The sequence below is a fragment of the Ranitomeya variabilis genome, chromosome 1, assembly GCF_051348905.1.
Source record: "Ranitomeya variabilis isolate aRanVar5 chromosome 1, aRanVar5.hap1, whole genome shotgun sequence".
NCBI classification, from domain to species: Eukaryota; Metazoa; Chordata; class Amphibia; order Anura; family Dendrobatidae; genus Ranitomeya; species Ranitomeya variabilis.
The window spans coordinates 23,156,646-23,179,784 of NC_135232.1; the positions used below are offsets into that span (position 1 = coordinate 23,156,646).

General features: G+C 47.7%; 2 protein-coding genes across 2 annotated transcripts in view; one reads left to right on the forward strand and one right to left on the reverse strand.

Annotated features, from left to right (window-relative positions):
* Positions 1-23,139, reverse strand: part of LOC143802525 (uncharacterized) — a 203,578-nt gene that overhangs the window by 60,803 nt on the left and 119,636 nt on the right. The gene's annotated exons all lie outside the window — the stretch shown is intronic.
* LOC143793603 (uncharacterized) lies at positions 3,867-17,671 on the forward strand. Its single transcript, XM_077280668.1, has 5 exons — positions 3,867-5,646; positions 5,739-5,884; positions 6,274-6,514; positions 6,860-7,555; positions 16,802-17,671. Exons 1-5 carry the CDS (start codon positions 5,607-5,609, stop codon positions 17,632-17,634), a joined length of 1,956 nt encoding a protein of 651 aa, XP_077136783.1. The 5' UTR covers positions 3,867-5,606; the 3' UTR covers positions 17,635-17,671.

A 23,139-nucleotide genomic window follows, 5' to 3' on the forward strand; every position in this document is an offset into this window, starting at 1 on the left:
TCCCCGGGACTTTACAATGGGCGGCGGATGCGTTGAAAAACTGCATCCGCTGCCCACGTTGTGCCGAATTTACACAACGTACGTTGCGCCAACGCTTAGCGACGGACTCGTACCGACGCAAGTTGGAAAGATTCCTTACATTAAACGTTTTTCCAGACGACGTGTCGCCAAATTCCGTTGGATCCAGTGCACGACGGACGAAACGTGGGGCCATACGTCGCTAATACAAGTCTATGGGAAAAAACACATCCTGGGGCAAATGTGCTGTTGAACAGTCTGAGACCTGCAGCCGCGGGGACCGGAACACATTATCCGAAGCTCCGCCATTAGCCCCCGAGCACAGCGGCCCCGCATCAGAGCACGGTCATCACTAGATAACAACTGCAACTCATTCCGAGATGAAAACCTTCATCTTTCACCTTAAAACCAGTCCGGTCCTCAAGGGGTTAATAATCCCCATAATCCTGAGCGCACACACCCATACCTCCTCCTGCAGAGCGGCACCGCCGTGAGACTGAGGAAAGGACCTGTGAACCCGGCACAGCAGAGTCCTGCAGACACCGAGAAACCTGAAGCTCCGCCCCATGTGACTGATCACATGACGGTGACGTCACACAGGTCCTATCCTCACACGGCGGGGCCGCTCTGCAGGTGGAGGTGTGTTGCGCTCTCTCGGGGATATTAACCCTTTCTTCCGGCTCTGGTTCGGGCGGTGATGACGGGATGAGTTGTGGTTGTTACATCTGACGTCACATGACCGGTGCTGACTGTATGTGATGGGCTGCAGCGGTCGCTGGTGATCGCGTCCTTTCTGTGGGATTCCACCGTCTGACTGTAGAGACCCCTTTTATGTTTAGCTCCCAGAATCCCCCATCTGTAATGAGCCCCCCCTTAGTAGTGATGGGTGAACGTGCTCGGATAAGGTGGTCTCATGCTCGGGGGCTAACGAGGGTCTTCAGCATCGGGGAATAATCTGTTCTGGTCCCTGAGGCTGCGGGGTCAGTGTTCTACGACCGCCACAACACGGCTGTGCGCTGCGGGGGTCACCGGTGTCTGGGCCGGGAATGTCTGCGATGTGTCCATTATACGTCCGCCCAGGACCTGACTAGTGGCCGGGGCCTCGGGCCGTACACTTGTCCTGAGCGAGGTCCAATGACGCGGCCGCCTACTGGCCGGGTTCTGGCCGGGACTATGACACATATAACACCGCCATTCCCAGCTCAGGAACTGCCGGATCCGCGGGGAGAGGGGGAATCTCTCGGAGTAACTGCAGATTTATCAGTTAAGACCGGACAACCCCTTTAAAAATGCCCCCTTTATGGCCGGTCCCCAGTTACAGTAGATGGTCCCGGTCTACACAGTTAAGTTCTTCCCCTAAGTTCCAGGTTTTGGCATGTCATCTTTGAACGTCTGAAATTTCCCATATTATGGTCACTGGATCCCAAATGCCTACGGACCTGGAGATCTGAGATTGTATCTGGTCTATATGACCGGACCAGATCTAGCAAATTACCTCCCCTGGTCTATGTGACCGGACCATATCCCGCAGATTACCTCCCCTGGTCTATGTGACCAGATCCAGCAGATTACTTCCCCTGGTCTATATGACCGGACCAGATCTAGCAAATTACCTCCCCTGGTCTATGTGACAGGACCAGATCCAGCAGATTACTTCCCCTGGTCTATATGACCGGACCAGATCTAGCAAATTACCTCCCCTGGTCTATGTGACAGGACCAGATCCAGCAGATTACCTCCCCTGGTCTATGTGACCAGATCCAGCAGATTACTTCCCCTGGTCTATGTGACCGGACCAGATCCCGCAGATTACCTCCCCTGGTCTATGTGACCAGATCCAGCAGATTACTTCCCCTGGTCTATATGACCGGACCAGATCTAGCAAATTACCTCCCCTGGTCTATGTGACAGGACCAGATCCAGCAGATTACTTCCCCTGGTCTATATGACCGGACCAGATCTAGCAAATTACCTCCCCTGGTCTATGTGACAGGACCAGATCCAGCAGATTACCTCCCCTGGTCTATGTGACCAGATCCAGCAGATTACTTCCCCTGGTCTATGTGACCGGACCAGATCCCGCAGATTACCTCCCCTGGTCTATGTGACCGGACCAGATCCCGCAGATTACCTCCCCTGGTCTATGTGACCGGACCAGATCCTGCAGATTACCTCCCCTGGTCTATGTGACCAGATCCAGCAGATTACTTCCCCTGGTCTATGTGACGGGACCAGATCCAGCAGATTACCTCCCCTGGTCTATGTGACCGGACCAGATCCAGCAGATTACCTCCCCTGGTCTATGTGACCGGACCAGATCCAGCAGATTACCTCCCCTGGTCTATGTGACCGGACCAGATCCCGCAGATTACCTCCCCTGGTCTATGTGACCAGATCCAGCAGATTACTTCCCCTGGTCTATGTGACCGGACCAGATCCAGCAGATTACCTCCCCTGGTCTATGTGACAGGACCACATCCAGCAGATTACCTCCCCTGGTCTATGTGACCGGACCAGATCCAGCAGATTACCTCCCCTGGTCTATGTGACAGGACCAGATCCAGCAGATTACCTCCCCTGGTCTATGTGACCGGACCAGATCCCGCAGATTACCTCCCCTGGTCTATGTGACCAGATCCAGCAGATTACTTCCCCTGGTCTATGTGACCGGACCAGATCCAGCAGATTACTTCCCCTGGTCTATGTGACGGGACCAGATCCAGCAGATTACCTCCCCTGGTCTATGTGACCGGACCAGATCCAGCAGATTACCTCCCCTGGTCTATGTGACAGGACCACATCCAGCAGATTACCTCCCCTGGTCTATGTGACAGGACCACATCCAGCTGATTACCTCCCCTGGTCTATGTGACCAGATCCAGCAGATTACCTCCCCTGGTCTATGTGACCAGATCCAGCAGATTACCTCCCCTGGTCTATGTGACCAGATCCAGCAGATTACCTCCCCTGGTCTATGTGACAGGACCAGATCCAGCAGATTACCTCCCCTGGTCTATGTGACCGGACCAGATCCAGCAGATTACCTCCCCTGGTCTATGTGACAGGACCAGATCCAGCAGATTACCTCCCCTGGTCTATGTGACAGGACCAGATCTAGCAAATTACCTCCCCTGGTCTATGTGACCGGACCAGATCCCGCAGATTACCTCCCCTGGTCTATGTGACCAGATCCAGCAGATTACTTCCCCTGGTCTATGTGACCGGACCAGATCCAGCAGATTACCTCCCCTGGTCTATGTGACGGGACCAGATCCAGCTGATTACCTCCCCTGGTCTATGTGACCAGATCCAGCAGATTACTTCCCCTGGTCTATGTGACAGGACCACATCCAGCAGATTACCTCCCCTGGTCTATGTGACCGGACCACATCCAGCAGATTACCTCCCCTGGTCTATGTGACCGGACCACATCCAGCAGATTACCTCCCCTGGTCTATGTGACAGGACCAGATCCCGCAGATTACCTCCCCTGGTCTATGTGACCAGATCCAGCAGATTACTTCCCCTGGTCTATGTGACAGGACCACATCCAGCAGATTACTTCCCCTGGTCTATGTGACAGGACCACATCCAGCAGATTACCTCCCCTGGTCTATGTGACTGGACCAGATCCAGCTGATTACCTCCCCTGGTCTATGTGACCGGACCACATCCAGCAGATTACCTCCCCTGGTCTATGTGACAGGACCAGATCCCGCAGATTACCTCCCCTGGTCTATGTGACCAGATCCAGCAGATTACTTCCCCTGGTCTATGTGACAGGACCACATCCAGCAGATTACCTCCCCTGGTCTATGTGACCAGATCCAGCAGATTACCTCCCCTGGTCTATGTGACTGGACCAGATCCAGCAGATTACCTCCCCTGGTGGATTCATCTACCAGCTGAGAGAAGTCATTGTCCTGAGCTGCGGATAAGAACTTACCAGAAGCTTCTGTGTCCCATGGAATGTCTGGATAGTTACCATCCCCCATAATAAGGATCCTATTATTATTTGCTGCCTTTTGTAATTTTGTTGCAGCGTTTCCTCTTCTCCCTGTTCCTCTATATTAGGAGGCTTGTAGCAGACTCCAATTAGCAGCTTCCATTATTACCACCCCCATGTACATTTACCCATAGTGACTCTACATTGTCACAGCGCCCCCCAGTGGCGTCACTGAGCACAGATCTTGGATGCACACCCCTCCTCCACCTCTTCTGTCCTTTCTAAATGTAGTGTAACCCTCTATGTTTGTCATCCACTCAGGTTTCCGTGATGCCCACCACATCGTATTCTGTGGCCAACATAAGTGTCTCCAATTCATTCATTTTGTTTGCTAGACTTGTGCATTTGCCAGCAGATATCTAATACTATTAGCACATTTATTACTCCTCCTCACCTTCCTATGCTCCTTGCATGTCCCAGCCCCCCGAAATCCTCATTGAACCTACTGTCTCCCTCTCTCTGTGTACTCTATCCCCTTAGTAGCACAACTACCCTCCCTGCCCCAGATCCCTGTCTAAAAGCTCATCCTTCTGTCTGACCATCTTATTCCCCCCCGGTATAGCCCATCCCTACCGTAGAGCCTGTAGCCGACAGAAAAGTCGACCCAGTTCTTCATGAACCCAAACCCTTCCTTCCTGCACCAATTTCTGCACCACTTCTTTATCACCCGCCACCTTTCTATTGATGCTCGTGGCATCGGCAGTATTTCTGAAAGCACCACCACCTTCAGCTTCTCTCCTAGTTCCCTGTAATCGTTTCTAAGGATCTTCCACCTCCCTCTGACTTTGTTATTGGTACCGATGTGCACCATGACCGCTGGGTTTTCTCCAGCCCCACCCAGCAATCTGTCTATCCGATCCGCAATATGCCGAGCCCAAGCACCCGGCACACAACACACCGTTCAGCATTCACGGTCTCGGCGGCAGATGATTCTGTATATCAACCTAAATATAGATCGCGGTCCCGCTGCAGTGATCCCGGTTCTGGGCCCGCTGCAGTGATCCCGGTTCTGGGCCCGCTGCAGTGATCCCGGTCCTGGGCCCGCTGCAGTGATCCCGGTTCTGGACCCGCTGCAGTGATCCCGGTTCTGGGCTCAGTGAGCTCTAAACTCCTCTCCAGGTCTTCAATGCTCCTCAGTGTTCCAGCTGCAGATTTAGATCCATTATCTCGGCTTCCGAACATGTAACTCGCTGACATCGGGCGCAGGTATATTCACCCTGAAACAGCTCTTCAAGGCCTGGAGACATCTCACAAGACGCACCCGGGAGCATCGACCATGGAGCACAAACTAATGGGGATAAACTGTGCAGATAAAGGGAGGAAAACGCCAAACTAAGCTCTTATTTTACACTATGATATTGTGTTTAGCTATGCGCTTATCTTCCACCCCCGCTCCGCTGCCTCGTTTGGAATCACTGCAACTTGTAGTTCTCCAACCAGCCAAGAGATTGGACATGCATCCAGAAGCAGCATGTGTTCCCACCCAAGACTCCCAGCATAGAGTGGAGTACAACTGATACCAGCACTCTGCAGAAAGACACAGAATCCCTGCTGGGCGGCACCACAAATCCCAGCCACACTAATGTTAAACAGGACTGCTGTCTGCAGTGCAAGAAATCATGGTAGAGTTAAAATGAAGGTTAGTCTAAATGTTTCTTCATATTGTTTACTATGAAGTTTATGTTGTTTTTATCATTTCATCTTTTCCATTCAGGTTCTTATAATAAAGGATCCTCTGCTGATAACGTCTCTGCGGGAATCTTCCTGATCAATGTGTCAGGGATGAATAAGGACAGAGGCAAAATGGTGGAGAGGATAATAAACCTCACCCTGGAGATCATCTTCCATCTTACCGGAGAGGTGAGAGGCTCTGATGTCATCACATGACCTCATTATCTATGGGAATAACAGGGGATATGACCGGAGAGGTGAGAGGCTCTGATGTCATCACATGACCTCATTATCTATGGGAATAACGGGATATAACCGGAGAGGTGAGAGGCTCTGATGTCATCACATCACCTCATTATCTATGGGAATAACGGGATATAACCGGAGAGGTGAGAGGCTCTGATGTCATCACATGATGTCATTATCTATGGGAATAACAGGGGATATGACCGGAGAGGTGAGAGGCTCTGATGTCATCACATGACCTCATTATCTATGGGAATAACAGGTGATATGACCGGAGAGGTGATGGACTCTGGAGATGTCTGTAGTGATATTATTAATGTCTCCACACTCAGGATTACACAGTAGTGAAGACATCTAGTGATCACTGTCAGGCCCCTGTGTCTGAAGGACGGGGAGGAACCCTGAGTCCAATCCCATGGCCTTCACCTCACCCCCGGATACATGAGGACATCAATAACCAGAAGATCCTAGAACTCACCAACCAGATGACTGAGCTGCTGACTGGAGAGGTGACTCTGCTGGGAATGCTGGGACATTATACAGGACAGCACTGGGGGATTCTGGGTGATGACGGTATCATTGTGTGTGTCAGGTTCCTATAAGGTGTCAGGACGTCACCGTCTATTTCTCCATGGAGGAGTGGGAGTATCTAGAAGGACACAAGGATCGGTACCAGGAGGTGATGATGGAGGAGCACCGGCCCCGCACATCACCAGGTAATAGACAGGACTAAATACACACGGCCTATAATTCTCTGTATGTAATAATGATGTCAGTCCTGTGTGTGTCTCCTCAGTTCTCTCCTGTAAGAGGACAACCCCAGAGAGATGTCCCGCTCCTCCTCCTCCTCCACAGGACCATCAGGTAGGTGGAGATCTCCCTATGATGTGTAGATGGCTGTGACGTCCTTGTGCTCAGTCTTGTTTTCCCCTCCAGTATTATATGGTTTATACTTGTGTAATGAGAGCGGTGGAGACGGCAGGATCACAGCTGACCACAGACATCACATGTCCGGATCTTCTCACCATTATTCCTGGGGACTTCTCCGATTATTGGGGACTTTTACAATATTTGTTTTGCAGGTGTTGGATCCGGACAAAGATCTAAACAATATTAATGGTCAAGAGAGAAATGTGAGGAGAGATCAGCGGTGTAAAGAGGAGACCCCTAATGTGAGGGGCGATCAGCGGTGTAAAGAGGAGACCCCTAATGTGAGGGGCGATCAGCGGTGTAAAGAGAAGACCCCTAATGTGAGGGGCGATCAGCGGTGTAAAAAGGAGACCCCTAATGTGAGGGGCGATCAGCGGTGTAAAGAAGAGACCCCTAATGTGAGGGGAGATCAGCAGTGTAAAGAGGAAACCCCTAATGTGAGGGGCGATCAGCGGTGTAAAAAGGAGACCCCTAATGTGAGGGGCGATCAGCGGTGTAAAGAAGAGACCCCTAATGTGAGGGGAGATCAGCAGTGTAAAGAGGAAACCCCTAATGTGAGGGGCGATCAGCGGTGTAAAGAAGAGACCCCTAATGTGAGGAGCGATCAGCGGTGTAAAGAAGAGACCCCTAATGTGAGGAGCGATCAGCGGTGTAAGGAGGAGACCCCTACAGATCACTGCCCAGGTGAGGGTCTTTAGATTAATATTCACTTTCAGCACAATGTGAATTGATAATGATGTGCTCCTGTTATATGTGAGGTCACAGGTCGTCATTTATAATATATACTAGATGGAGGCCTGGTGCTACCGCATCGGGAGGGCGGTAATGTCACAATGGCAGCAGGCTTTGCAGCATTAAGAATCTCTCCCCCATGTGCTCACCCACCTATCCACTATCTCTTTCCCCATGTGCTGACTTCTCCCATCTGTGCTTTCTTCTTTGTCCTGTCTACCCCATGTGCTCTCCCCCTTGTCTGCTGTCTCTCTCCTTCCTGTGCTGTGTTCTCCCCTCATGTGCTGTCCCGTTTGAGCTGTCTCCCCCTGTTCTCTGTCTCTCTCATCCCTGTGCCCTTTCTCTCTCCCCCATCCAATACTGACATTACAGCAGGAGATCGCTGAGGATACATTTTCTGAGGTAAAATATTGTTTAAAAACAGTCAATGAAATATTTTACCTGACAAAAGAAATCCTGTGTGATCCCCTGCTGTGATGTCAGGATTGTCTTTTGCTTCCTCCCCTGCCCAGGAGATGTGGTATGTTCTGTATACGGTCAGACACAGACAATTTTTAAAATGAACTTTCGTTTGTGGGAAAACCCCTTTAATGTGACGGGCTTTCTCTGCCTGTAGACACATCGCGCATCTGCCACCTGGATCAGCCGAATGATTCACTGCACCTGTGCGTAATTCACTCTGGCGCAGTAAATCAGACTGCCGCCATCTTTGTGCAGACAGATAGCGGCGGTCACATTAACACTGTGCATGCGCTCCTCCTGTTTAAAGATGGCGGCGGTTAGTAAATTATTCGGCTGATCCCGGCGGCGACGTGTTCGCAACAGTGTTCTGCTGGTGGTACCACGCAAGAGGCTGCGTACGGCGTATACAGTGTGTGTGTAGTGCGTATGGTGTATACAGTGTGTGTGTGTGGTGTGTACGGCGTATACAGTGTGTGAGTGGTGTGTACGGCTTATACAGTGTGTGTGTGGTGTGTACAGCCTACACAGTGTGTGGTGTGTACGGCGTATACAGTGTGGTGCGCACGGCGTTATACAGTGTGTCTGTGGTGCGTATGGCGTATACAGTGTGTGTGGCGTATACAGTGAGTGTGTGTGGTGCGTACGGCGCATAGTGTGTGTGTGGCGTGTACAGCATATACAGTGTGTGTGTGGTGCGTACGGCGTATACAGTGTGTGTTTTGCATACGGCGTATACAGTGTGTGTGTTTTGCATACGGCGTATACAGTGTGTGTATGGCGTATACAGTGTGTGTGTTTTGCATACGGCGTATACAGTGTGTGTGTGGCGTATACAGTGTGTGTGTTTTGCATACGGCGTATACAGTGTGTGTGTGGCGTATACAGTGTGTGTGTTTCTGGGATCCGGACACATCTGGACTGAACAGGATGTGAAGACATTACAAGGTAAGTATATATATTAAGATGATAATCTACAGCTGGAGATGAATTTTACTTATGTGAGCGGCCGATTTCCTCATCATCTAATGTCAGTTCTTATGAAGGGAGAGTATTTGTCCGATTTTGGCCTCAGAAATCATCAGCTCCTATTAATCTGATATCAGTGTGTGGTGATAGAATCCAGAACATGGAGACGTCCCCCCAAATACCCGTAACTGACAGCCGGTCTCCTCCATAATGATGGGAGTGGAGATAGCTCTGATCTTAGTCTTTACGCCTAAGATGCTGCCGTGGGCTCTGGGTGGTTAGATAATGGAGGGGACTTTCTCTACCCCCTGTGAGACCCATGGGACAGGATAAATATTATTACGAGAATAGTGCGAGGTTAGTGAGGCCAGGTCTCCTCATCAATGGTACCGAATAAACACACCTTAGGACAGAGGAGAGCAGGCGCTTGTATGATCTCATTGAGGATAGCTATGAGTGACCCCTTTCCTAAAGTCTACAATATGAGGGTAGTACCACATCAGGTGTATAAGATCTGCCACCTCTTTCTCTATCCCCATGATGGCACCACGGAGAGAGGGGTCCGCCCCCAGGGACAGGAAACCTACAGGTGAAAAAGGGCGTACCTCTCTCCCACATCAGTTGGTTTCCTGTCCCTGACGGGGAACCTACAGCACGTACCTGAAGGATTCTTCGTGGAGTTCCAGGGGCTGATGCAGTCGACTTTCTAACAGGGGGCGCCCTGTTACGGCTGGATCAAGCGGTTTTTTTCCTCTCTTTTTTCTCCCTTTCCTGAAGCACCACCACAGGGGTCGGCGGGCCTCATGGGTGAGTGGAGGAAGGCAGTGAAAGGATCCAGTCTGCCTTCCATGAAAAAAAAAAAAAAAAAAAGAGAGGGGGGGTAAGGAGCAGGTGACGGCGGTCACCGGAGGACTCTTAATGATAATATGGAGGTAGCGGCGGCTATCTTTCCATAAAAGGCCAAGTAAGACGGGCCAGAGGACACCGGCGTAATTACCGGTAAATCGGTGTGGGCGTCGGTAATGGAGCGCTGGTGCGCTCACCGGCGCCATCATCGCGAAAACGCAGCGCCACTGCGCGCGCGCCGGCGTCCCAGTACATTCATTCCCTCATGTGAAGCTGGCAGAGAACCGGAAGTTGGGCGGGCGCATGCGCAAACAGTCACTTCCGGTTTCGCCGGCACTAATGCATAAAAGCAACGCCAGCACAGGGAAAATGGTGGCAAATTCAAACTCCAAGTGCACCTTACAGTGCGGAGGCCACCATGAGCGAAAGCGAGCAGCAGGTTATGCAGGAAGCCGTCCAGCGATCTCCTGAGCAGGCACAAGTGCAGCGGCGTCTGCACCCACAGCAGCAGCGCAAAGGAAACTCGTCCTCTGTACAGCGCAGCAGCAGCGGACGATCAGAGTCTCAACGCAGTCGGGGGTCTGCAAAAACCACACGGCCGGCGACGATTCCAGCGGATACAGTCACCAGGCCTGAGACGGTATCTCTGATCCACAGGGGGTGAGTGATCTACGTGAAAGTGCTGACTTTAATGTAGGGCTCTTTCTGTTCTAGGGGAGGAAAAGTACAGCCAAAACTAAGCACAGAGAATGTGCCATATGTTCAGACGAGCTGCCTTCCTCCTGGGTCAAGAGACTATGCAGCGTCTGTATAAAAAAGACGATTCAGGAGGAAACCCCATCATTTGCATCCGAATTAAAGTCACTAATAAAAAGCCAGGTGGAAAGTGCCATTAAAGGCATTAAAGCCACAAAGAAAAAACATAAGAAAACACCTGAGTCCCCCGTATCCAGTGCGGACGAGTCAGAGAGTGAACTATCTGACTCGAATAATTCGTCAGATTCTGACACCTCTTCAGTATCCTCTGAGGGGGGGCGCAGTTGCTTCCCTATCGAGGAAACAGACGCTTTAGTGAAAGCGGTCAGAGCAACAATGGGTCTAGTGGAGGAGCGACCTAAAAAAACAGCGCAGGACATAATGTTCAGCGGTCTGGAACAAAAAAGAAAAAGAGCATTTCCAGTAAATGAGAAAATTCACTCTCTAATTAAAAGAGAGTGGAAAAAACCAGACAAAAAAGCTCTCCTCACCCCCAAAAGAAAATACCCGTTTGATGACCCAGCCTGCTCATCCTGGAGTAAGGCACCAAAATTAGATGTGGCCATAGCAAAGGCCTCAAAAAAGTTTGCCCTACCTTTTGAGGACATGGGTACCTTAAAAGATCCGATGGACAAAAAAGCCGAGGTTTTTCTAAAAAACTCTTGGGAAGCGGCAGGAGGCGGACTTAAACCAGCGGTCGCGGCCACCTGCACAGCTCGCGCGCTAATGGTGTGGCTTGAGCACTTGGATTCCCAATTAAAAGGAAAAGTCTCGAGAGACACGATTCAAAAATCAGTGTCCGTAATGAAAGGTGCAGCAGCCTTTTTGGCGGATGCATCTGTAGACTCAGCCAGACTAGCAGCCAGGGCTGCCGCCTTTTCGAACGCCGCAAGACGTGCCCTGTGGCTAAAATGTTGGCCAGGGGACCTTCAGACAAAGACAAAACTATGTTCAATACCCTGTGAGGGGGAATTCTTGTTCGGCACAACGCTAGATGACATCCTCGAGAAAGCCGAGGACAAGAAAAAGTCTTTCCCTGGTTTCCCCAACCAATCATACAGACGTTCCTTTCGGAATAAAAAATTTATGCGGAGAAAACCTCCGAAAGGGAACAAAGAAACATGGGAGGAAAAAAGAAATAAAACCAGAGGGTTCCTATTCAACAAACCCACTCCCGACAACAAGAAAACTCAATGAAGGTGTCCCCCAGGTTGGCGGGAGACTAACAGAGTTCCTCCCAGCCTGGGAAAAAATTTCAAGCAGCCCCTGGATACTAGGCATAGTACGAGAAGGGCTCAAGCTAAAGTTCCGCATTCCCCCCAACAACCTCTTCATGGTGACACCACAGAGACAGTCTCAAGAACAGTCGGCTCTTCAGGAAGAGATTCTAGGCCTAGTCCAGAAGGAAGTCCTACAGGAAGTCCCTCACCAGGAAAGAGGCATGGGCTTCTACTCTCCCCTCTTCCTCCGAAAGAAGCCAGATGGATCATACAGGACAATAATAAATCTCAAAAAGTTAAACAGTTTTCTCGAGATCCCACACTTCAAAATGGAGACAATAAAATCTTGCGTAAAAATACTCTTTCCCAGGTGTTTCATGACTGTTCTAGACCTACGAGATGCATACTATCATGTACCGATCCACAAGGATCATCAAAAGTACCTCCGGCTGGCAGTGAATATCCAGGGGGAGGTGAAACATTATCAGTTTCGGGCCCTCCCTTTTGGGTTAGCTATCGCACCCCGGGTATTCACGAAACTAATGTCGGAAGTGATGGCTCATATACGAGAGCAGAATATCCTGATAGTCCCATACCTGGACGACCTCCTTGTGGCAGGGACATCATTCCATCACTGCAAACAGCAGTTGGATTTGGTTATGACTTCTCTGTCAAGCCTAGGTTGGCTGTTGAACCTTACCAAATCCAAAGTAGTCCCATCACAGGTACAGGAGTACTTGGGGATAGTCCTCGACTCGACCACACAAACGTGTTATCTTCCTCAGGGGAAGATTCAAAAGATGACACAGGCAGCGGTACAGTTGTCATCATCCCCAGTCACCACACTCAGGAAAGCCATGTCCCTGCTGGGCTCCATGACATCCTGTATCCCGGCAGTGCAGTGGGCACAATGCCATTCCCGAGACTTACAATGGGAGACTTTAAGTTCAAGCCTGTGTCTGGGAGGAAATTTAGACGGGCGGTTAAGCATATCACCAACTACGATACACTCCCTACAGTGGTGGGCAGATCCGATAAATCTTACCAAGGGGGTCCCCTGGTCACTACCAACAGAGAAAATCCTAACGACCGATGCAAGCCCCTGGGGGTGGGGTGCTCATATAGACGGTCAGGTGACACAAGGGAACTGGAACAAAAATCAGGAGCTAACCTCATCAAATATGAAAGAACTGCTAGCGGTAAAACTCGCCCTAATACACTTCCAAAACATCATCCGCTCCCACCACGTAAAAGTCTTTTCGGACAATCAGGTAGTGGTAGCATACCTAAACCACCAAGGGGGCACCAGGTCACAAACACTGATGGAAGAAACCCGGTCTATCTTCTACATTGCAGAACACAATCTGAAGTCCCTAACAGCCCTTTACATAAAGGGTTCAGAAAACCAGACCGCAGACTTCCTCAGCAGAACACGCTTGAGACAGGGGGAGTGGGAGCTGAAACAGTCGGTATTCAACCAAATAGTGAAACGTTGGGGAGAGCCAGAAATAGACCTATTTGCGGACTTTCAGAATCGGAAAGTGAGGAAGTTCTGCTCAATCGACCCCCGGGGAGGGCCAGTAGCTCTGGACGCTCTCACAGTCCCCTGGAACTATCGCCTCTCCTACGCGTTCCCTCCAATATCCCTCATTCCCCTAGTCTTGAGGAAAATTCGGGAGGAGGGAGCAACAGTGATAATCATAGCTCCATTCTGGCCTCGCAGGATATGGTTTTCTTGGCTGAGAAAGATGTCCTTAGACAGTCCGTGGGTTCTACCAGACACGCAAAATCTGTTATTCCAGGGCCCAGTGTGTCACCCCAATGTGAAAAGCCTACATATGACAGCCTGGCTTTTGAAAGGAAGCTATTAAGCAGCAAAGGGTTTTTCATCCAACCTGGTGTCCACATTACTACAGAGTAGGAAACCCGTAACCACCAAAATATACGGCAAAGTGTGGAAAAAATTCATGTCTGTATCAGGGGTTGACCCAGGGGGGGAAATCCCAATAGATAAGATTCTCGAATTCCTGCAAAAGGGTTTGGAAAAAGGGCTAGCTACGAGTACTCTAAAAGTTCAGGTAGCAGCCTTGGGAGCACTATATAATTATGATCTAGCCAGAAACCGATGGATCGTGAGATTCATCAAAGCCTCGGGTAGATTAAAACCGGTTCCTTTGCATAATGCCCCTCCATGGGATCTAAACCTTGTTCTAAATGCACTAACCAAATCTCCTTTTGAGCCCTTGGCAGACGCACCCCTAAAGATTCTATCTTTAAAAACAACACTCTTAGTGGCCCTAACCTCAGCCCGTCGCGTTAGTGACATACAAGCATTGTCCGCGGGCCCTCCCTTCACTCAAATTCTTGAGGACAGAGTCATTCTAAAAACGGACCCGGCTTACCTCCCAAAAGTCGCGTCTCAATTTCACAGGACACAAGAGGTCTCCCTGCCCTCATTCTGTCCCAACCCCAAGAATGAGGGAGAAAAAACACTACATACCCTTGATGTTAGGAGGTGCCTACTCCAATACTTGTCAGCCACTAGAGAGTGCAGGAAGGATAGGGCTCTGTTTGTCTGCTTCCAGGGTCCACGGAAGGGACAGAAAGCGTCAAAAGCTACGCTAGCGAGGTGGATAAGAGATGCCATCGCCCTATCCTACTCTTCCAGCGGGACGGCCATCCCGGAGAATATAAAAGCGCACTCGACCAGAGCAGTGGCATCATCCTGGGCGGAAAGAGCGGGCGCTTCAATACAACAGATATGTAGAGCGGCCACTTGGTCTTCCCAGTCTACATTTTTCAGACACTACCGCTTAGACTTGACCTCCTCTGATCTCACCTTTGGTCGAAGGGTTCTAGAGGCAGTGGTCCCTCCCTAAAAAATTACAATCTATGTAAATCTCTCCGTGGTGCCATCATGGGGATAGAGAAAATCGTAGTTACTTACCGATAACGGTATTTCTCTGATCCCATGATGGCACCCGTATATTCCCTCCCTTTTCACACACAGGTGTGCACACTATAATGTATAGTTAGTTACCTTTAGTCACGGTGCCTCTGTTAAGTAAAAAATTGTTAAGTTTAATTTGTGTAAATATCAAATTGCAGCTGAAGTTCTGTATAAGGCTCTGTTAACCAACTGATGTGGGAGAGAGGTACGCCCTTTTTCACCTGTAGGTTTCTTGTCCCTGGGGGCGGACCCCTCTCTCCGTGGTGCCATCATGGGATCAGAGAAATACCGTTATCGGTAAGTAACTACGATTTTTCCAACCCTGTGGCAACGTGCAGGGGTAGGACTACCCATTTTATATAAGCTGCCAAGTGTTTGGTAGCTTTGATAGACTATATACAGTTGTGCTCAAAAGTTTACATACCCCGGCAGAATTTTTGCTTTCTTGGTCTTTTTTCAGAGAATATGCGTACTGAATGTGGGTGTACGTTCCCAGCTTCATCTACTGTGTGCGCATTCTTTGGAGCCCACTGGGTTTACGACATCGCAATTGTGAATGCCCTGAATGCAGTACTCGAGCTGTCCCCGCCGCACTGACTGTGACAGAGTCCATTAAATCTTTTTTTTGTTTATTTGCTTCAGGATATCAAGGTGCCAAATAATTCTGCACATCTTGATAAAGGGTGTTGGATCCTTAGGCCTCACCCTCCTTTATTACATAAATACAAATGTATTTCTATAGTATATATATATATCATTTTTGTTAATAAAAAAAAAGCTATAAAAATAAATTAAGTGGATTAGCAGAATATAAAGAAATTAAAAGGCATACAAAGATGATGTAAACAGTACCTTCATTCAGCACCTGGCTTCCATGTTAACACATCGGCACTCCATGATTTTGCTACGTGCACAGAGATTGGAACGATTTAACCAATGTTGTGGCATCTAAATAGTTAAACAGCAGCAAATGGAGCTAGCTCCTGGCGCTGTAAGGAAAGGCATGAGCCGGCTGTATAAGGAATGTACAGATATGGGCAAATCGACAATGAAGTTACTGGACAAACTGAGTCATAATATTACACTGGATACGATGAAGACACGGCTCGTACATAGTTTAGTCTTTTCTATAGTAACATATGGATATGAAAACCTGGATGATAAAGAAACAAGACAGTAGAAGAATCAACGCCTTCGAAATGTGGTGCTGGAGAAAGATGTCATCAATACCCTGGATGGCAAGAAGAACAAACAAATCAATTTTGGAACATCTCAAGCCAGACATGTCACTTGAAGAAAAAATCACTAAGCTACGACTTGCCTACTTTGGACACATCATACGATGAGGGCAATCACTTGAGAAGGAATCTATGGTTGGAAGAATAGAAGGCGAAGAGGAAGACCAGCAACCCGATGGCTTGATACAATCAATATAACTTCAGAGAAGACCCTGGTGGACCTATGTAGGCTTGCACAAAATCGATCTTCCTACAAGAGCGTTCATTCATCAAGTCACCATGGTCCGAGAAGGAGCTGCAGGCCGTTAAATTTAGGAGTGGATACACTAAAATTAAGAAAAAAGTAGAAAACTGCAGGCTTACTTGTACCTGACAGTACTTCTCCCTTCTTCTATACTCCGCTAAAGCACAAGCACACGTAGCAGACATGACAGGGATTTTGTCAGCTGGACACCTTTTGACATACAGGTTCACTTATGATTCTCCACCTGGCAATTTTCTGAGAAAAGAGCGGTGACCGACATTAGACATTTAAAACCTGAAGATGTCGTCAACACAGAAGTCGAAAACCATAACAAAAAAGACTGTTCTCATAACATTGTGACCTAGTGGTCCCTGCTCTGAGATTGTGATCCGTTTTGCAACCAAAAATGTTAGTTATAAAATTAATTTTGCTATATATCTCAATTGTAATGTCATATAATGTCAGTACGATTGTTCATGTTATATTACTAAAAAATATCAGTTTTATTCTTTGCAGATCACTGTACCGGAAGCTCAGAGGAAGATCCAAAATCTTCACGTGTTAATGCAGATGATTGTGGTATCATTCATTATGGATGTGAGAAAAATGGCAATACTGAAGATATACCCTCCACCCCTCATATCCGAAAAGGATCTGTTGAACAGGATCAGATAATACAATCTCCTGATTCATCACAGGCTGTAGAACAAAATACAAGTTACAGACTGGGTGTCAAACGTCCAAAAGTTCCCATAGAGGAAAAGCCATATTCATGTTCAGAATGTGGGAAATGTTTTGAACAGAAATCACATCTGATTAGACATCATAGAAGACACACAGGGGAGAAACCATTTTCTTGTTCAGAATGTGGGAAATGTTTTAACCAGAAGCATAGTCTTATTGGACATCAAAGAATTCATACAGGAGAGAAGCCATATTCATGCTCAGAATGTGGGAAAAGTTTTACTATAAAATCAGTTTTGATTAGACATCAAAGAAGCCACCAAGGGGAAAAGCCATATTCATGCTCAGAATGTGGGAAATGTTTTATCCAGAAACATAATTTTTTTGGACATCAAAGAATTCACACAGGGGAGAAGCCATTTTTATGTTCAGAATGTGGAAAATGTTTTACCATGAAACGATATCTCATTAGACATCATAAAAGCCACACGGGGGAGAAGCCATTTTCATGTTCACAATGTGGAAAATATTTTAATCGTAAAAGTATTCTTATTAGACATCAAAAAATTCACACAAGAGAGAAGCCATTTTCATGTCAGGAATGTGGAAAATGTTTTACTGTGAAATCATATCTAGTTAAACATCAGAAGATTCATACGGGGTAAAAGCCATCTTCATGTTTACAAGGTGAAAAACGCTAAACATGAAACCGTTTACAGAGGGAAGCCGTTTTCATGTTTAGAATGGTGGTACGTTTATAACATGATCATAATGATAGGCACAGGGGTCATCAGCAGACCCCCAACTGTCAAGACAACCTATTGATACCCCGTGGTCATGTCATGGATGCGCCGACGGGTGGGAGGAATGAAGCGCTACCTGATGGTGCATGTTAAATTCTGCTGTCAGAGATTGACAGCGGGATATAACTGGTTAATAGCCACGGGCCGATCACTGCTCCACCTGCAGCTGTTGGAGGCACTTGATGGCTAATTAAATCAGTCATTAATTGGGGGGAAAATGCAGGCTCAGGATGTGAGCCCACCTCAAAGGCAGGTAGCTGACATACAACGTACTGGTGCCTGGTACAAGATGTCGGTAAGTGGTTAAATCAAGCCTGATTTAACATCAAAGAACTCACACAGGTTTTATGCCATTTTTATGCTTTACCCGGTAGACCATACAGAGTACAGCTATGGCAAAAATTAAGGGACCACTGCACAGTTTTCTAAAAATCAGCTTCTCTAATTATCTGACAGCTATTCCATTCCAGTTGAATTCCAACCAGAGTACACCTCATTCTACTTAACCCCTTTCTGACCTCGGACGGGATAGTACGTCCGAGGTCAGATGCCCCTCTTTGATGCAGGGCTCCGGTGGTGAGCCCGCATCAAAGCCGGGACATGTCAGCTGTTTTGAACAGCTGACATGTGCCCGCAATAGCGGCGGGTGAAATCGCGATTCACCCGCCGCTATTAACTAGTTAAATGCCGCTGTCAAACGCTGACAGCGGCACTTAACCGGCGCTTCCGGCCGGAAATGAGCGCATCGCCGACCCCCGTCACATGATCGGCGATGCGTCAGAATAGTAACCATAGAGGTCCTTGAGACCTCTATGGTTACTGATGCCGGCCTGCTGTGAATGCCACCTTGTGGTCGGCGCTCATAGAACACCTACAATTCAGCTACATAGGAGCGATCTGATGATCGCTGCTATGTAGCAGAGCCGATCGTGTTGTGCCAGCTTCTAGCCTCCTATGGAGGCTATTGAAGCATGGCAAAAGTAAAAAAAAAAAAAAAGTGAAAAAAAAAATATACAAAAGTTTAAATCACCCCCCTTTCGCCACATTCAAAATAAATCACTAAAAAAAAATATCAAACCACATATTTGGTATCGCTGCGTTCAGAATCGCCCGATCTATCAATAAAAAAAATGGATTAACCTGATCGCTAAACAGCGTAGCGAGAAAAAAATTAGAAACGCCAGAATTACTTTTTTTTGGTCACCGAGACATTGCAATAAAATGCAATAACTAGCGATCAAAAGAACGTATCTGCACCGAAATGTTATCATTAAAAATGCCTGCTCTGCACGCAAAAAATAAGCCCTCAACCGACGCCAGATCATGAAAAATGGAGACGTTACGGGTAGCAGAAAATGGCGAAATTTTTATTATTTTTTTTTAAAGCAAAGTTTGGAATTTTTTTTCACTACCTACATGAAAAATAACCTAGTCATGTTAGGTGTCTATGAACTCGTAATGACCTGGAGAATCATAATGGCAGGTCAGTTTTAGCATTTAGTGAACCTAGCAAAAAAGCCAAACAAAAAACAAGTGTGGGACTGCACTTTTTTTGCAATTTCGCCGCACTTGGAATTTTTTCCCCGTTTTCTAGTACGTGACATGCTAAAACCCATGATGTCGTTCAAAAGTACAACTCGTCCCGCAAAAAATAAGCCCTCACATGGCCATATGGACGAAGAAATAAAAAAGTTATGGCTCTGGGAAGGAGGGGAGCGAAAAACGAATACGCAAAAACGGAAAATCCCAAGGTCATAAAGGGGTTAATGTGCTTCTGATTAGGTGATCAAGACGCATGCCAAGACGCATGAAAGCTGTGATTAAAAATCATGGTTATTCCACCAAATATTGATTTCTGAACTCTTCCTGAGTTAAATCATTAGTAGTGTTGAGCATTCCGATACTGCAAGTATCGGGTATCGGCCGATACTTGCTGTATCGGAATTCCGATACCGAGATCCGATATTTTTGTGATATCGGGTATCGGTATCGAAACAACATTAATGTAAAAATGTGTAAAAGAGAGAATTAAAATAAAAAATATCGCTATACTCACCCTCCGACGCAGCCTGGACCTCAGCGAGGGAACCGGCAGCGTTGTTTGTTTAAAATTCGCGCTTTTACTTGGTTACGTGAAGTCCCGGCTTGTGATTGGTCAGGGCGGCCATGTTGCCGGGACGCGGACCAATCACAGCAAGCCGTGACGAAATTACGTCACGGCTTGCTGTGATTGGTCCGCGTCCCGGCAACATGGCCGCCATTAACCAATCACAAGCCGTGACGTCACGGGAGGCTGGACACGCGCGCTTTTTAAAATGGGCGCGTGTCCAGCCTCCCGTGACGTCCCGGCTTGTGATTGGTTGCGCCGCGATCAACCAATCACAAGCCGGGAGGCTGGACACGCGCGCAGTTTAAAATTTTAAAATGCGCGCGTGTCCAGCCTCCCGGCTTGTGATTGGTTGACCGCGGCGCAACCAATCACAAGCCGGGACGTCACGGGAGGCTGGACACGCGCCCATTTTAAAAAGCGCGCGTGTCCAGCCTCCCGTGACGTCACGGCTTGTGATTGGTTAATGGCGGCCATGTTGCCGGGACGCGGACCAATCACAGCAAGCCGTGACGTAATTTCGTCACGGCTTGCTGTGATTGGTCCGCGTCCCGGCAACATGGCCGCCCTGACCAATCACAAGCCGGGACTTCACGTAACCAAGTAAAAGCGCGAATTTTAAACAAACAACGCTGCCGGTTCCCTCGCTGAGGTCCAGGCTGCGTCGGAGGGTGAGTATAGCGATATTTTTTATTTTAATTCTTTCTTTTACACATTTATATGGATCCCAGGGCCTGAAGGAGAGTTTCCTCTCCTTCAGACCCTGGGAACCATCAGGAATACCGTCCGATACTTGAGTCCCATTGACTTGTATTGGTATCGGGTATCGGATTGGATCCGATACTTTGCCGGTATCGGCTGATACTTTCCGATACCGATACTTTCAAGTATCGGACGGTATCGCTCAACACTAATCATTAGTATTGTTGTTTCTAAATGAATAAGAACTTGTTTTCTTTGCATTATTTGAGGTCTGAAAGCACTGTTTCTTTTTTTATTATTTTGACAATTTTTCATTAGCTGCAAAAAAAACCAACATTTTTGGCTTTGAATTTCAGAGACATGTTGTCAGTAGTTTATAGAATAAAACAACAATGTACAATTTACATTTCTCTCTCGCTTCATTGGGGGACACAGGAAACCATGGGTGTATGCTGCTGCCACTAGGAGGTTGACACTATGCAAAAAAAAAGTTAGCTCCTCCCCAGCAGTATATACCCACCAACTGGCAGAAAGCTAATCAGTTTTAGCTTGGTGTCAGTAGGAGGTGGACACGGGCTGCTCTCAGCCCCGCATCTACCTTAGGTTTTGTTGTTTTTTATTAATGATGTCTATTTTTCTGATACAGCTTGTGATTCTGGGCGACTGAGTGTAATGGGTCACTCCTCTCTCCCCCCTAGAGACCGGGAGCACAGTGTGGGAATGCGTCACTACTGTACCCTCTCGTGTCTGGCAGGCAGGACACCATGCCTCCTAACACTTCAAGCATGTTTGGGGCATCCACAAGACCGAAGATGTGGACTGGTCCTTGCCCAACCCCCCTACGCCGCCCGCCCTCCATAGCCGGTTGCTCAGATGAGGAAGACGGAATCGTTACCCGACGGCTACCAGACGTCCAGTGGCCAAGGTCTACAGTGGAATGGCATCCAAACAAGCATACAGATCCGTCTTCCAGCGCCACTTCTGTGAAGAAGGATACGGGATCTTCTGGACAGGTATACATGCGGCAGCAGGGGGCTCTTTTTTATTTAAAAAAATATATATACAGTTAGGTCCATATATATTGGGACAGAGACAACTTTTTTCTAATTTTGGTTATAGACATTACCACAATGAATTTTAAACAAAACAATTCAGATGCAGTTGAAGTTCAGACTTTCAGCTTTCATTTGAGGGTATCCACATTAAAATTGGATGAAGGGTTTAGGAGTTTCAGCTCCTTAACATATGCCACCCTGTTTTTAAAGGGACCAAAAAGTAATTGGACAGATTCAATAATTGTAAATAAACTGTTCATTTTTAGTACTTGGTTGAAGACCCTTTGTTGGCAATGACTGCCTGAAGTCTTGAACTCATGGACATCACCAGACGCTGTGTTTCCTCCTTTTTGATGCTCGGCCAGGCCTTCACTGCGGTGGTTTTCAGTTGCTGTTTGTTTGTGGCCTTTCTGTCTGAAGTTTAGTCTTTAACAAGTGAAATGCTGCACAATTGGGTTGAGATCAGGTGACTGACTTGGCCATTCAAGAATATTCCACTTCTTTGCTTTAATAGACTCCTGGGTTGCTTTGGCTTCATGTTTTGGGTCATTGTCCATCTGTAGTATGAAACGACGACCAATCAGTTTGGCTGCATTTGGCTGGATCTGAGCACACAGTATGGCGGCTCTGAAGACCTCAGAATTCATTCCTGTGTCACATCATCCATAAACACTAGTGACCCAGTGCCACTGGCAGCCATGCATGCCCAAGCCATCACACTGCCTCCGCCATGTTTTACAGATGATGTGGTATGCTTTGGATCATGAGCTGTACCACGCCTTCGCCATACTTTTCTCTTTCCATCATTCTGGTAGAGGTTGATCTTGGTTTCATCTGTCCAAAGAATGTTCTTCCAGAACTGTGCTGGCTTTTTTAGATGTTTTTTAGCCTTTTTATTCTTGATGCTTATGAGTGGCTTGCACCGTGCAGTGAACCCTCTGTATTTACTTTCATGCGGTCTTCTCTTTATGGTAGATTTGGATATTGATACGCCGACCTCCTGGAGAGTGTTGTTCACTTGGTTGGCTGTTGTGAAGGGGTTTCTCTTCACCATGGAGATTATTCTGCGATCACCCACCACTGTTGTCTTCCATGGGCACCCAGGTCTTTTTGCATTGATGAGTTCACCAGTGCTTTCTTTCTTTCTCAGGATGTACCAAACTGTAGATTTTGCAACTCCTAATATTGTAGCTATTTCTCGGATGGGTTTTTTCTGTTTTCGCAGCTTAAGGATGGCTTGTTTCACCTGCATGGAGAGCTCCTTTACCGCATGTTTACTTCACAGCAAAACCTTCCAAATGCAAGCACCACACCTCAAATCAACTCCAGGCCTTTTATCTGCTTAATTGAGAATTACATAACGAAGGGATTGCCCACACCTGTCATTGAAATGGCCTTGGAGTCAATTGTGCAATTACTTTTGGACTCTTTAAAATCAGGGTGGCACATGTTAAAGAGCTGAAACTCCTAAACCCTTCATCCAATTATAATGTGGATACCCTC